At 47.9% G+C, this 15,965-nt stretch overlaps 1 protein-coding gene across 3 annotated transcripts in view; it reads left to right on the forward strand.

Moving 5' to 3' along the window:
- TAGLN2 (transgelin 2) overlaps positions 1–15,965 on the forward strand; it is a 30,981-nt gene that overhangs the window by 11,917 nt on the left and 3,099 nt on the right. For all 3 annotated transcript variants that reach the window (XM_083477854.1, XM_083477855.1, XM_083477856.1), the window contains exons 2-4: positions 12,024–12,263; positions 13,243–13,417; positions 15,123–15,225. In XM_083477854.1, the coding sequence (XP_083333980.1) occupies positions 12,084–12,263; positions 13,243–13,417; positions 15,123–15,225 (458 nt within the window). In that variant the 5' untranslated portion in view covers positions 12,024–12,083. The remainder of the gene's footprint in view (positions 1–12,023; positions 12,264–13,242; positions 13,418–15,122; positions 15,226–15,965) is intronic.

The following is a 15,965-nucleotide window of genomic DNA, read 5'->3' on the forward strand; positions in this document are numbered from 1 at the left end:
TTTCCTCCAAGGAGCGCAAGTTGGTCCAGCACACCGTTCTCCCCTCACAACAACCCTGCGAGGTAGCTTAGGCTGAGAGACCGTGAGGGGCACAAAGTCACCCAGGGAGTTTCCGGGTCGTGTGGGGATTTGAAACCTAGACCTGCCTGGTCCTTGTCTGGCGCTCTAAGCACTAGACTAGCTCTTTCACTATTACCAGCATACAGTTAACCCCCTGTATTTCAGAAAATGAGAGGTGTGTTCCAAATGAGCCAGTGCAGGGCAGTGTGGCCTGGCAGGAGAGTGGCGGGGGGGGGGGGGGGTAAAGAGGCGGGTAGTCTGGAGAAAGTCCCAAGAGATACCTAGGGGCTGCATTTGGCCCCTAGAATCAAGATCACCCGCCCTCTGCTCTAGAGCAAAACTCTTCCCCTTGGCTCACTGTTGTTGGTATCCATCTGTCTCAAGAGACAATGGAGTGTGCCTCTAGGGGTGAAGTCAAACCGCTGGAGAATCACGGCGCCTGCTGTGGCTGCAGAGACTGGTAACTTGTAACGGCTGCCTCCTCCATTGTTTTTGCTGCCTTGGCAGCACCAAAGTGACCTTTCCAGGCGCAAGCTTGGGCAGTGTGTATGGAGGTCGTGGGCTGGCATCTACAGAGGTTGGCTGGCGGGGTGGAAGGCAGGAGGGAGACCAAGGATAGGAGAATCCAGAGCCAATGACACACAGAGGCAGCTCCTGATTGGTTGTAAGATAGAAGGCAGACCAGTTGGTGGGTCAGCACATTGTTTGCCCTTGTGGACCAGCCTCCATGGGGCAGCTGCCTTCATGGCTTGCAGGCTGCCTGCAGAAGCAAACAGTAGCTTTATAGCAGGTTTGTGGATGAGTCTCTGAAAGTACTGGCGCATGCAACTCCTTGTCTACCTAGCACAGCCTGGTTGGTCACTCAAGTGGTCCAGATATCTACAGCGTTTCTCTAGCACCATCATCTCATTAACAAAGAACAGGAATAAATTAAAACCAGTGCTTTTTTTCTTTAAAAAAATGTTTGTTTTGGCTGAAGAAAATCACCACTTTATAGTTCAAATTGAGAAAAATAAATACAGTAAATGGACAAAAGGCCACCATCATGGGTATGCGTACCCCTGAATCCCCTCAGAAAAAAACACTAACTAAAACCTTTAAAGTACTGTACAGTGGTACCTCGGGTTAAGAACTTAATCTGTTCTGGAGGTCTGTTCTTAACCTGAAACTGTTCTTAACCTGAAGCACTACTTTAGCTAATGGGGCCTCCTGCTGCCGCCGCACTGCCAGAGCACGATTTCTGTTCTCATCCTGAAGCAAAGTTCTTAACCTGAAGCACTATTTCTGGGTTAGCGGTGTCTGTAACCTGAAGCGTATGTAACCTGAGGTACCACTGTATGGTGATGTTAAACCAGCAATAGAAAGTGGTAGCAATTTTTTATTTTAAGCCTGGGCAACTAAAACATTTTCACCTTTTGCAAAAGAGCTGGAGCACAGGCCGTGAAATGTGACCTTCCAAGCGCTAGACAGAGTGGCCTGGGGGGCTGCATTGGACCCCCGGCCTGAGGTTCCCCACCTCTGAATTAGGCACCTAGGCTTTTTAAAAAAATAAAAATCTACAATTGCGTGGGGAGCCTCTGGCCCTACACATGTTGCTGAACTACAATTCCCATTGGCCATGCTCACTAGAGCTGATGGGAGTTATAGTACAGCAGCATTTGGGAGCCACAGGTTCTGCACTCCTGAGCTATGGGCAGTATAATGGCTAGAGCAACACAGCCTGCTTGGCATACAGACCTGTCCCCAGGTGACCCCCCCCTTTCCTCCTTTCCCCTTCTTAATGGCTGGGATGGGGAAAGGGTTTCCTGTTTCTTTCCTAAACGTTGTTCTTGCTAGCACACTTGATCTGGCTCCAGAGTGGTCTCTGCTGGAGGTTAACTGCAGGAAAAGCCTTGAGAGTCCCCTCTCCCTCCCCACAAAGCCTTGCCGGTTCTAGGAATTGTCCCTATCTGAAACCTCCTTTGCTTCCTGATTGCTAACTTGGCCCTGTGCCTGCCTCTTCTAGGGTGGCTTCCGCTCTGAAATCCGGTGGGGCCTCTCTGCGCTCTCTAGATGATTGAGTCTGATCTTTGAGCATTCTGGCACTCTTTTTCCTCCGCTGCATGACCCCGCATTGCCCTCTGCTTGGCAAATGGTTGCTGCAAAAGGGCAGGCAAACCTGGCACTTGGTAAAGGTAAAGGGACCCCTGACCATTAGGTCCAGTCGCAGACAACTCTGGGGTTGCAGCACTCATCTCGCTTTATTGGCCGAGGGAGCCGGCGTACAGCTTCCAGGTCATGTGGCCAGCATGACTAAGCCGCTTCTGGCGAACCAGAGCAGCGCACGGAAACGCCGTTTACCTTCCCGCCGGAGCAGTACCTATTTATCTACTTGAACGTTTGTGCTTTCAAACTGCTAGGCTGGTAGGAGCAGGGACCGAGCAATGGGAGCTCACCGTGTTGTGGGGATTCGAACCGCTGACCTTCTGATCGGCAAGCCCTAGGCTCTGTGGTTTAACCCTTTTTTCCTGATCGCTTGGGGTGAAGGGAAATTGCCTGCAGGTGATGATCAGATGGGGAGCTTTCGCGCGCGCGCTCTCTCTCTCTCTCTCTCTTGCACAGCTTTGTTTCCCTTGCCTTCTAGGCTGGGGCTGGGAACTTCTTCAGTGGAAAGCCTCCATGGGCTGCCTTAATAGAAGCACCAAACAGACACACATCACATGCCCTGAACACAGATGCGCACCAAGGACTGAGATGAGCTTTAGACAATGTATGCCAGGGGTAAATTGAGCTGGGCAGCAGCATACATGGAATCTTTCTGTGAAGAGGGCCTTGGACCAGTGTGCATTTCTTAACACCTCTTGCACACTCCAACCATTATGCATCTACTCTTTTTGGCAATGCAGATTGCAGGCGTAGGCTGGGGGGGGGGGCTACAGGGCTGCAGTGGAGGGCAAAGGGTTAAGCCCCCTTCTAATGGGCTCGCAGGGTCCAATTGCCTATTGAAACCCCTTTAAGTAGGCAGCAAGCAGCATTTAACCTAGTGAATTTTGGTTAGAGGGTAGACTTGTTGCAACCATGCACAGAGATGCTGTTGTTTGTGGTAGGATCTGCATTAGTTGGATAGAAAAAAGGTTTCTAGTACTAGTCTGGAGAAGAACAGGGCAGCCATGCTTATTCTCTCATAGTTAAAGATAACCTCTAATTTTGAGGTCCAGGATAGAAGTGGGAGGAGGAGGAGGTTGTAAAAAGAAAAAAGGATGCAACCTGAGCGTATCAGTCTAAACCACGACAGGTCAGCTGAAGTTAAAGATTCGAGGACAGCCTGGGAGTCTTTAACTCTGTCTAACACCATGCAAAGCCCTCTTCTGCAAGCTGAGTTGCACCCCTCTATCCTCTCCATTCCAGGGACTGCATGGTGTGAAGGGTGGGCAACAAATCGAAGAATAATCCAGACTGTCCACAACACCTGTGATTTGCCGCTTTCTCCCTCCCTCTTGACTTCAACATAAAGCCTTATTTGGCTACGGACCACCTCTCTCCATATGTGCCTCTTCACAGGGTGGCAACATGAGAACGGGCCTTTTCTGTGGTGGCTCCCTGTTTGTGGAATGCTCTCCCCAGGGAAGCTTCCCTGGCACCTTCACTACATATCCTTTAGGAGCCAGGCAAAAAGGTTTCTATATAACCTTTGGCTGCTGAACATTCTATGGCGGGGTGCCCAAACTTTTTTCAAAAAGGGCCAGATTTAATGAAGTGAACATGCGTGAGGGCCGACCAAAGTTGTTGAGCTTTTTTACAATTTTACCCTAAAGTCCTTGAGCTTTTTTTAGGGTTTTATTCCAGGACATATACTGCCATGGAGGACAGATTAAATCGTGGGCCGGATTAGGTCCCTGAAACGGACTTTGGACGTGCCTGTTCTGTGGCCTTTAAAATGTTGGAAGGGGGTTTATAGGTTTGTTCTTGTTTTTATTTTATTACGTGTTTTGTGTTCTCATTTTAGAATTTTTATGTTGTGAGCCGCCCTGTTATTTTCGGATGAAGGGCGGTGTGTTGTGACGACACACTTTGCGGGCCCAGTCACCTAATGTGGTGGGCATAATGTTGGGCAAAATGAATTTGAACACCTGAATTCAGATTTGATCTGAACAAAGCAGTGTGTACTTATTTAATTGGTTTGAACAGACTTCAAGGGGTTGTTGATGAGGCCCCAGTGTGCCTGATTGTAGCACTAGTGAAAAGGCTCAAAGAATAAACGGAGAGGTTTTTTCTCTATCCCTGAATCTTTAAGTGCAGTCCACCAACACACACATCTAATATGGGAAGACAAGAATACCGGCCCACCTTGCAAGGGTGTTGTACCTGTCCCACTTTGATCCTAACTCTCAGTGCATCTATCCATGGTGCAAAACCCTGATGGATTATGGGTAAATTCTAGCAGAGTCTTAATTCCAGGAATGGGGAAGCCTCAGCCCGGGGGCCAAAGGTGGCCTGTGTAGCTGGCCCTCAGGACTCCTCCCAAACTTCACACCTCACCAACTCTGCTTTGCACCTCTTTTGAGTGTTTTGCCTGGCTGGAATATGTCTTTGCAAGCTAATAATGCCTCTTCCTTGTTGGAAGAAAGGATGGATAGGGCTGTGTGAATGTGTGCAAAATCTGGCCTGTCATGCAAAGGCAAATTATATATTTTTCTCTGCCCTTTGCTTTTGCCTCTGAGAAAATGAGAGAATCCAGTGATTTAAGATGTTGCACATAACTTTCGTTGTGATACTACTCAACCTCTCCCTGTTTTTCTTTACTTTTTTATATAACTGTTTTTAAAAATAGAAATCAGTTCAGGTCTCAGACTTCCCCAACAAGCATTCAAAAGTGGGGGAGAGTTGTTTTATTTCCTAGAAGACTTTGGGGGGCCATTAGAAGGTGCCAGGAACAGAGATTCACATCAGTATGGAAAGCCTGGCTTCAGTCTTGAGTGGAGGAGGAATCTGTGACCTTTTGGTTTAATCCTGTTTCATAACTCCCCCCCCCCTTTTTCTGAATTGATGGGTCCCTGAACGCTGCCTCCTGGTGGAGTTTGGGGGCTCGAGGCAAATTTGCTTAAAACTTCCTTAATATTATTGTGCTTCTGGAAGCAAGTCTGGCTGAGTGTGTTGAGGCTTCCTCCTACCTAAGTATGCATAGAATTGCAGCCTGCTCTGTGTTTTTTCATCGTGGAACCGCATTGTTGGAAGGGCACCCCCAAAGGTCCTCTAGTCCAACCCCCTGCAGTACAGGAGTCACAACTAAAGAATCCCTGACAGACAGGCACCCGACCTCTATTTAAAACTCTCCACTGTCTCCAACTCCCACCACTTCAGGCTTTCTGTGAAACGGGTTTGGGGGAACCGTATTTTGTTGCAGTATCCCATAGCCATTAGCTTCACCTGGCTTCACCTGCCTGCTGTTCCATGAGAGTCTTACCTCTTTGCAGAGTAGACTAGGACTGTAGACCCAGGCTCCTGTCCACTCTCCATTTACTCCATTCCTAGTGCTGAGGTTTTAATCCTGCCTTCACACAACCGTTATCTGAAATGCCTGTGTACCCTGTGTAAAATGCTACTGTTTAAGATACTGTTTTTCAAACCATCTTCCCTCCAGTTCGAGTCCTTAAGCCATTTCTAGTTCAACTCTATTTTTTTTTAAAATAATTTTTATTGGGGTTTTTTTTAACACATATTTAAGACAAACAATACACAATACAATAACAAACAAACACATAAACATGTAAAATTTCAAAACCTTCTTTTCTTGAACCCTGTTTCTCCGGCTTCCCCATACCTTCCCTTTCTGCATCCCTATTTTCAAATTTCTTCCAGCAAATCCTCACTTTAAAATTTAACTAATTAACCTTTTGCTCCTCCTGTCTTTTACCAACTCAGTACAACTGTAACCTCTTAATTTCCCTAACCTTGGCATTTTAGCATTCATTTATTTTATAATAGTTCTTAAGATAGACTTTAAATTTCTTCCAATCTTCCTCCACCGTCTCTTTTCCTTGGTCTCGGATTCTGCCGGTCATCTCAGCCAGTCCCATGTAGTCAATCACCTTCATCTGCCATTCTTCCAGTGTGGGTAGTTCTTGTGTCTTCCAATACTTTGCTATAAGGACTCTTGCTGCTGTTGTGGCGTACATAAAAAAAGTTCTGTCTTTCTTTGACACCAATTGGTCGACCACGCCCAGGAGGAAAGCCTCTGGTTTCTTAAGAAAGGTATACTTAAATACCTTTTTCATTTCATTATAAATCATCTCCCAGAAGGCCTTAATCCTTGGGCAAGTCCACCAAAGGTGAAAGAATGTACCTTCAGTTTCCTTACATTTCCAACATTTATTATCAGGCAGATGATAGATCTTTGCAAGCTTGACTGGTGTCATGTACCACCCATTTCTAGTTCAACTCTAGCTCAGGTGTGGACACCTCTGCATATAGGGGTAAAGGCGCCCCAGCGCTTGCTGGTGTGGACACGAGCAGAAGCGAATCTGACACTACTGAAGCTATGCTGATCTGAACAGCTTGGGCTGGGGAGGGGGAGCCCTGTGAAACACACTAAGAAAACAGCAGCTTCACAGCACTCTTAAGGCAGTGATGTGAACATGCCCATGGATCCCACCCCACAGAAATCAAGAGGATTCTGCACACACGGAACACATGCTTCTCAATTCTCCAATCTGGCAAGCAAGAGGCCCTATCACAACTCCAAAGACAAAGCACTCAAAGGCTGCATTACTTGGGGGTTGGACTAGATGACCCTTGGTGCCCCATTCCAACCTGACAATACTGAGAGGCCTGGCTTTGGGAGCAGGTCTGTCTGGGTCAGATAGAGAAGCCCTGGAGATCATGTCCCATCCTTGGGCCTGAGGCAGACCGTGCCAAGCAAGATGGCCTGACTTGGTGTTCAGACTGCCTCCAATACAAAAACATGTATGCACTGTAGAGGGTTGGGCTAGATGACCCCGTCCAACTCCACAATTCTGCGTATCTCAGAACCACAGTAGCAAAGTGGTTTGAGTTGGGGGTTGGAGCTTGACCCCTTCCTCACAGGGCTGTTGCAAGGATGAAATGCAACGGGGTGATAGCATGGGATGAGCCATATACAGTGGTACCTCGGGTTACATACGCTTCAGGTTACAGACTCCGCTAACCCAGAAATAGTGCTTCAGGTTAAGAACTTTGCTTCAGGATGAGAACAGAAATCGTGCTCCGGTGGCGCTGCAGCAGCAGGAGGCCCCATTAGCTAAAGTGGCGCTTCAGGTTAAGAACAGTTTCAGGTTAAGTACGGACCTCCAGAACGAATTAAGTACTTAACCAGAGGTACCACTGTGCAGCGGTACCTTGGTTTTCAAATGTCTCAGAAGTTGAACCTTTTGGTTTTCAAACGCCCAAAACCCAGAAGTAAATCCTTCTGTTTTTGAACGCTCCTCAGAAGTTGAACGGCTTCCACTGAGTGTTTCTCAATTTTCTCAATTAAATTTGCAGACTGCCCTTTGCACCTCAGTTTTTGAACGTTTCGGAAGTCAAACGGTCTTCTGGAACGGATTATGTTCGAAAACCGAGTTGCCACTGTATATGCTCTTATTTTGAGGGAGGATGCTTTTTTAAAAATAAAATCAGCACTGAGAGTGACCTTGCCACTCCTTTTTTAAAAATGAGGGTTTGGGGGGGAGGCACACTGCACATGCTCAGAGGCCTGAGGTTCCACGTGTTTAAAAACTTGGCAGCCCCAAAGATGTACTGTCAGCCCAGTGTGGTTTGAGAAGGCCCCAGGCGCTCCTCCTTGGCCAGCTGGCTCCAAATTTCAGGCCTCCTGCGGAGCAGCTGGGGGAAACCTTCTCTTCCTTTCTCTCCTCCCCCACCCCCATTTCCCAGACTGTGGCGGGTGGGGGGCACGGAGGCTCTGGAGAGAGCAAGAGACAATGGCTGGCAGTGTTGTCTGGAGAGGGTCGGACAATGGGCTACGGTGGGTGGTTCTGTCAGCTTTTGAGAATTGCTGGGGGATTTGAGGCAGGGAGGCCTGTGAGAATCTGCTGGAGTGTAAAACTGGCTCCTTGGCAGAACAGCCGTTCCCATTTTCAGGGCGCTGTTCCTGGATGGAGGCTTCTGTTCTGACTACCACCTCCCCAGTCGATCTTAGGTTTTCCTGCAAAATGCAGCTTCTGGCCCAGAGTTCTTTTCAAAGTGTCCTTGCTCTTTCCTGAATCGAGACTTGCAGGCTCAGTTACCGTATACTCAAAAAGGCCTGCACTCGCTCTCTCTTTTTAAAAAAATTGTTGGGATAGCTGACTGCAGAATGAACGGGAATCCGCCGCCTCTCAAGGGAGTCCGTTCCACAGTCAAACAGCTCTTACTGTCAGAAAGTTCTTGCTGATATTTCCCATACAGTGGTACCTCTGAATGCAAACGGGATCCGTTCTGGAGCCCTGTTCGCATCCTGAAACGAATGCGACCCGCATCTGCGGGTTGCAATTTGCCGCTTCCGCGCATGCGCTTGACGTCATTTTGAGCGTCTGCGCATGCGCGAGCGGCGAAACCTGGAAGTAACGCACTCTGTTACTTCTGGGTCGCTGTGGAGTGCAACCCGAAAATGCTTCAACCCGAGGTATGACTGTAATTGGAATCCCCTTTCTTATAACCTGATTCGTTGGTTTGGGTCCTCCCCTCTGGAGCAGCAGAAAACAAGCTTGCTCCCATCTTCTGTGTGGCAGCACTTCAGATCACTTGAATATGGGGAAGAAGATGCTGTAGCTCAGGGACAGAGCATTTGCTTTGCATGCAGAAGGTTCTGGGTTCGATCCCCACTGCTAGTCACTGCAGACCATAATACGCTAGATGGACCAATAGCTTGACTTTCTCTCAGACCGTTTCCCTTGTTCCTAGTTTGGATAGTGCATGTAAAAAAACGGTGAGACATGGGAATTTGTGACCCAATAGGAGGCAGGGGGAGTTGCAGCTTGGGGTTTTGGTGTGTGTTTTCTTTTAACATGTTCTCTCCGATCACTTGAAAGCAACTTCTGATCACCCCAGGCGAGTTGTCTGTTTACAAGCCTGATCTAACCACTCAAGCCTTGCCCTTGCTTTGCATCTTGGCACAGATCCTGCCCTGCAGGCAAAGGCAAACTGGGGTGTGCCTGGCCTCTGAGCAAGCAGAGATTCCCCACCTACTTGTAAAACAGCATCCCTTGAAAGGGAACTCTCCGAAGCCCCAGGAGAAGGGATTTAATCGCCCCCGCCCCCACACAACTGCCATTCTCCCCCTCCTCTTGCAAAACAATATAGCCTTTGGGCTGGGTGCTGTAATGGTTTATAAAGGGTCTGTGTGTGCTCTCCAGGGATTTATTGAGGTATGCAGTAGTTGGCATTGCTAATCCACAATGGTGGGCTCTAGAGTATCTGCCATGCGTACCAAAAATCCCAGGTTCAGCTGGGAGAGACTCATGTCTGAAATCCTGGAGAGGTGCTGCCAGTCAGTGTGGACAATACTGAACTAGATGGACCAATGATCTGGCTTGGCATCAGTGTTCAAAATTTGCCAGGCGCATTTTGCACCAGGCTATCGACCAAGTGAAGATGCCTGGGTGCCAGGGTGGTGCCTGACGTCTCCACCATCTGGAGGTGCATGCCTGAGGATCCTTGGATTGGGACTGTTTTCACACACTAACAGCGCATCCTGTAGAATTCTACCAGTTATACTTCTATCTGCACAATCAGAATGAATGTTGGGAACCAAAATGCTTCGCCTGGGCAGCCTGAGCAGGAGCAGGAGCCATTAAGAAAAAGAGGTCGGATTAGGCCAATTTATATGTGGACTGGTCCTGGATCAATGGACTCTTATTCTTTAAGTTATCTTAACCTAGGCTCATGGCTGTCATCTGAACTAGCCAGATGTTTAACTGAGAAACCCATCATTTGAAAAAGAAGACTTTAGAAAAAGGGCAACTAGACATTCCGCTTTGGCAACCGCAACCTTTGTCCAAGGAGCCTAACACTGCTTGGTTTAAAATAGACTCCTGTGTTCCTATTTAAAGCCGGCCTTTATTTAAAGCCATGAGGACTAGAATCTTTTATTTTTAAGGGAAGGGCCGTAGCTCAGCTGTAGAGTGCCTGCTTTGCATGCATAAGGTTCCATCTCTGGCGTCCACAGGTAGGGCTAAGGACATCCTCTGTCTGAAATCCTGGGAGGCTGCTGCAAATCTCAGTGGGCATTTCTGAGCTCAATAGGCCCAGGGGTATAAGGCAGGCTCCTTTGCCCTTCCTATGGAAACGCTTCTCCGTTCTGCAGTTACTTGGGTCATCCGCTGCCTCCTTCCTTCCTGCCGGTGCCAGTTTGCTTGCTGAGCTTCCTGTTTTGAGCATGATGGCTCTGTGCTCTGCCTGCACAGTCGCAATGCTTCTGAATGCTCGTTGCTGGAAACCGCAAGAGGGGAGAGAGGGCTCTTGGGCTCAGAGGTCCTGCTTTTGGGTCCCGTCCTCCCGTCCCCCCGGGCATCTGGTGGGCCACTGCGAGAACAGGATGCCACATGTCTGATCCAGCAGGCAGCTCTTTATGTCATTATGGTTTTTCCCCCCCAATAAATAAAAGACCGTAGCGGCAAGACCCAATTTCTGCGGAGCTACTCCCTCAAGACTAGAGGGAATCCGCCATTGCCGATGGCGCCGCCTCCGGAAGTCTTTATGTCATTATGTTTTGCGGGTGGTTTTCATGGTCTGGCATACTTAAAAGCTTTTCTGGCTTTTCTAGCAAACCAGCTACCTATGGTTGCCAGGGCTGTTGCAGTCTTCTGCCCCACACCTGCAATCCCTTGTAAAGCCACATTCTTCTTCTTGTTGTTTTTTTAAAAAGCCAACCTACCTGATTTGCCTTACCAGAATGATAAGAGTCAACCAGGGTGGTAGAAGACTTAGCTGGCTTGTGTCAGTGTTAAAAAACTCTGCTGGAACAGGAGCTGCGCTAGGATGCATTTGGGAAGGGCCATCACTCTTTTGTCTCCACCTAACCATATCTTGGCCAAGGAACATGGCCTGAAAATTCCCGTGTAGTTTGCTAAAGGCTCATCGCCGCCTGCTCTGCTTGTTCTGCAGCAGCCCATCCTACTTGCTCCTCAGCTGGTGCAGCGTGTTCCTGGCAAGGGCGATTTCTAAAAACCACCTATAATGGGTAATTAGCACAGGCCGTACACCACAGAGTGTGTCCAGGGTTCATTGCAGGCAAGCATTTACATGCAAGCGTTCTGGAAGTGAAAAGCAGCACACACACACCCCCACTCCTATTTATTGCGTGGGGCTGCAGCTCAGATACAGATATGAGATCATGGTCTTCTCCAACTGAAAGCAGGTCCTTGGCTGAGACACTAGAGGGTTAATGCCAGTTTCATAAGAGAAAGATTCTCCCCTGACTTCTTGTCTGTTGGGTTTATATTATTTCAGAAAAGTCTATTTTTCTGGTTATGATAGGATTATATTGCCTTGACGTTTAATAAAATAGTTTTGATTTTTTTCTTTTTAAAGAAACAATTTTTATTTCAAGCTTTCACTTTTGTCTTTATATTTTTTTTCTAAAAACCTCTTAAAGTCTAGGGGAAAAAATGAGTACTATAAGTTGTACCGTGGTGTTAATCTTACTCAGAGTAAACCCACTGAAATTAATCAACGTGACCAACCTGGGCTCATTAATTTCAGTGGGTCTACTCTTAAGTAGAACTTAGCTGTCTGCCAAAAAAAGCACTTCAAACAAACCGAGTTATTTGTAAGAACCTTCAGCATATGCATTTCTCTGTAACGTTAAAATTCCCACAGAAAAGGAGGTGGCAGCATGGAACCCGTGGTATTTTGGGGAGTTCAAATTTGGCACGTGCTCCTGAGGTTCCCTGGAGAGCCAGGCTGATGCTCCTCCCTCGTGTTCCCTTCCAGCACTACAGATCTGTGATTCTATCATTCTCTTTCTTTAGGTTTGTGTGTCTTTGCTCTATCTAGCCTTCCGAGGTACACAAAACCCCCACACAGCCGCCATGGCAAACAGAGGCCCCGCTTACGGACTCAGCAGGGAGGTTCAGAACAAGATCGACAAGCAGTATGACGACGAACTGGAGCAGATTTTAATCCAGTGGATCGTTGCCCAGTGTGGGCCGGAAGTCGGGCAGCCCCAGCCAGGCAAGAAGAACTTCCAAGAGTGGCTGAAAGATGGGACGGTAAGGAGTTCGGTGTGGCTTCGTTCAGCCTAGAAGGTTTGGGGTCCCTCTGGCGTTACAAAAAGGCAATCTAAGTCGTGCAGTGCCTTTAAGGAGTGGGTACAGGTATTCATTAGTGTGAGCTCCCGTGGGCTAGATCAGGCAAGCTTCAGGTTTGCCTGATTTATTCCATTCCGTACAAAACCACCCAAGGTCTACTAACTGGAGCCTAGTGCTGCCGCTCAGAGCAGTGTTTGAAATTCAGCAGGCGCATTTTGCATCTAACTATTGGCCACTTGCGGCCAAGTGGCGCCAGGATGGCGTCTGGCGGCTCCACCATCTGGAGATGCATGCCTGGGGATTCTTGGATCTTGACTGTTTTCATGACACTCGCAACACGTTCGTTTATATTTTATCTGCACACAATCGGAACGAATTTCAGGAACCAAAAGGTCGTATTGAAAAATACAACTTCCGAGCTTCCTGGCCCCAAAACGACAGCTGAACATTTCGTTTTGGCATCAGTAACCCCGGTTTAAGGAACCATTTGGTGCCTAGCTTATTTATCCGAGTTTCTAACACTGACTCAGAGTGTTAGACCTTTGAAGCCCTAAACAGCCTCGGCCCAGTATACCTGAAGGAGTGTCTCCACCCTCATTGTTCAGCCCGAACACTGAGGTCCAGCTCTGGGGGCCTTCTGGTGGTTCCCTCACTGCGAGAAGTGAGGTTACAGGGAACCAGGCAGAGGGCCTTCTCGGTGGTGGCACCCGCCCTGTGGAACGCCCTCCAATCAGATGTCAAGGAAATAAACTACGATCTGACTTTTAGAAGACATCTGAAGGCAGCCCTGTTTAGGGAAGTTTTAAATGTTTGATGTTTTATCGTGTTCCTAATATTCTGTTGGGAGCTGCCAGATGGGCAGGGTATAAATAAATTATTATTATTATTATTATTATTATTATTACAACAGACTCCATTTTTTTCCCTGGCCCCTGACTAGGTGTTATGCCACCTCATCAACAGCCTTTGCCCCAAGGGACAGAAGCTGGTGGCCAAGATCCAGAGTTCTAGTATGGCTTTCAAGCAGATGGAGCAGATTTCTCAGTTCCTGCGTGCAGCTGAGCAGTATGGCATCCAGGCCACAGACATATTCCAGACGGTGGACCTCTGGGAAGGTACAAAGTATTTGCGGTGGAGGGCGGGGAGAAGGAAGGAGGGCAGAGGGAGAATCTCTGAGGGGTAACCACGTGTGATCTAAGGCAGGTGTGGGGAGCCCATAGGCCCCCTCGCCTGGCTCCCAGCCTCCCCAGGCATTGCCCTGCCCAACTCCTCCCTGACTACAGTTAGGGTTGAAGGCTGTCCCTCAAAGCCTGCCTGCTATGGGGCAGCAGTCTTCCAAAAGAGCACATCAGGGCTCTGCAGTGTTAATGCTCCCTCCCTCAGCTGCAGTCTCCAGAAAAATCTCCCCATTCCCTCTTGGCAATGAGGGATGGAAAGGAAAAGAAACCTAGATTGCTTTTTTCAGCAAGTAAAAGGCAGGCATGAAGTCGCCTCACCACTTTGACTTGGGGGGCTGGCATTCTGCTTGGAAATGACATTTCTGATTTGAGCGGGTATCTGGATCACTGAATTCTCCATTTCTAAAGGGTCGAGGGCAGAAAAACAGGAGTGAGGCCAAGGAAGTGTCTCTTTTGGCACAACTTTTTAAAATAATGCAGATCTCTGCCAAATCGGTCCACTTTACAAAATAAGCTCCTGGCCGTTTGGAGAAGTTAAGATCAGAGCTTCCATTTTTGCCTAACCTGCAGTGTAGGATGAGGGTGGATTCTTAATGGCCTGTATACAGTGGTGCCCCACAAGACGAATGCCTCGCAAGACGAAAAACTCGCTGGATGAAAGGGTTTTGCGGTTTTTGAGCTGCTTCGCAAGACGAATTTCCCTATGGGCTTGCTTCGCAAGATGAAAACGTCTTGCGTTTTTTGCAAGTTTGTTTCCTTTTTCTTAACACCATTAATACAGTTGCGACTTGACTTCGAAGAGCAACTCATAGAACGCGGTGTGGTAGCCTTTTTTGAGGTTTTTGGTGATTTTTGAAGCTTTTCCAAAACTTTTCCGACACCGTGCTTCGCAAGACGAAAAATTCGCTAGACGAAAAAACCCGCGGAACGAATTAATTTCGTCTTGCGAGGCACCACTGTAGTTGTTTGGTAGAGTGCTTTTACTTAGTAAAATGTCTATCTCACCTTTCCGCCAAGGAGCTCAAGGTTGTGTAGATTGTCCCCCCCCCTCCATTTTATCCTCACAATAACCCTGTGAGGTAGGCTGTGAGACTAAGAGGTCTCCCAGTGAACTTCTTTGCTAAGTGGGGATTTGAACCCAGATCTACCTAGTCCAAAACTCTAACCACTACATTACACTGCCTCTTGCTTTACCCAGCATTAATTCCCAGCCATCTCCAATTAAAAGGGTCTTGGGTAGAAAGCAATGTGATAAAACTAGCTTGTAAAGGAGACGGTCCCTTCTCCCTTGCTTTCTACATGCAAGAAATGTGTATTTATTTACACATTGCTGCCAGTCTGTGCTGAGCAGACTGCCCTGGACTCGGTGGTTTCACCCTTTTGGCAAAGCAGCTTTTCGTGTAACTGTTGCTGCTTCCTGGTGATGGTGAGCCGAAACAGGAAAAAAATATGGGGAAACGATGCAAGATCGCCTTGCCTAACTTGTAAAAGGGAGTGGCCTTTTGCAGTCCTTGGCTTCAGCACTTTGGGGTCTCTGACAGACTGTAAAAGAGCACAGTGCTCCTACTTGATCTAGAGAATTGTGTTAAGGTTGGACGTGGTGCATATATTTGATCGACTTCTGAATTCTTCCAACCCACAGCTAAACACATGGCCAGCGTGCAGAGAACCTTGATGAACCTGGGAGGCTTGGCGGTCTCTAAAGGAGACGGCCTCTTCGTTGGGGACCCCAACTGGTTTCCTAAGTAAGTGCTGTGGCAAGAGGGGGTGTGGGTGTGGACTAACTCCATATTGGGCTCAAATTTGTAAGGTATGGAATAAGGGAATAAAATCACTGTTCACTGTAGGGTTCTTCTGTAGCCATTTCAATCCCAGTAGTAGTTGCATTATATTGCTTCCAAAAAGCACTCTGTAACATTCCAGTGGTACCTTGGTTGTCAAAGTTAATCCATTCCGGGAGTCCGTTTGACTCCCGAAATGGTTCGAAAACCAAGGCATGGCCTCCGATTGGCTGCAGGAGCTTCCTGCACTCAATCAGAAGCCGTATCGGACGTTCGGCTTCCGAAAAACGTTCACAAACCGGAACACTCACTTCCAGGTTTGGGAGCCAATTTGTTTGGGAGCCAAGCCGTTCGACAACCAAGGTACCAGTGTATTCCGACATCACTGGGACAACCTTGTTGGGTAAGCCAGTATTATCCCCAATTAGCTACTGTGGTAAGAGGAAGGTTGAGTGACAATGGCAGGAGATGAGAGGCTGCTGCTGCGCATTAAAAACATTTTAAAACTTCCCAATACACAGCTGCATAACATCATTTATCCATTGCACTTCAGCTGGTGGCTCGGAGTCTGCTGCTGCACAGGTGATGAACTTGTGGTCCTCTAGACCACAGCGTATCTGGCCCTGTGCCTTCCAGATTTAACTCCTAGTTTCCAGCCTCTGTAGCAAATGATTAGGTATGATGGGATTTGTAGTCCCCAACAT

Source organism: Podarcis liolepis (genome assembly GCF_965112155.1).
Source record: "Podarcis liolepis genome assembly, chromosome: 15".
NCBI lineage: Eukaryota > Metazoa > Chordata > Lepidosauria > Squamata > Lacertidae > Podarcis > Podarcis liolepis.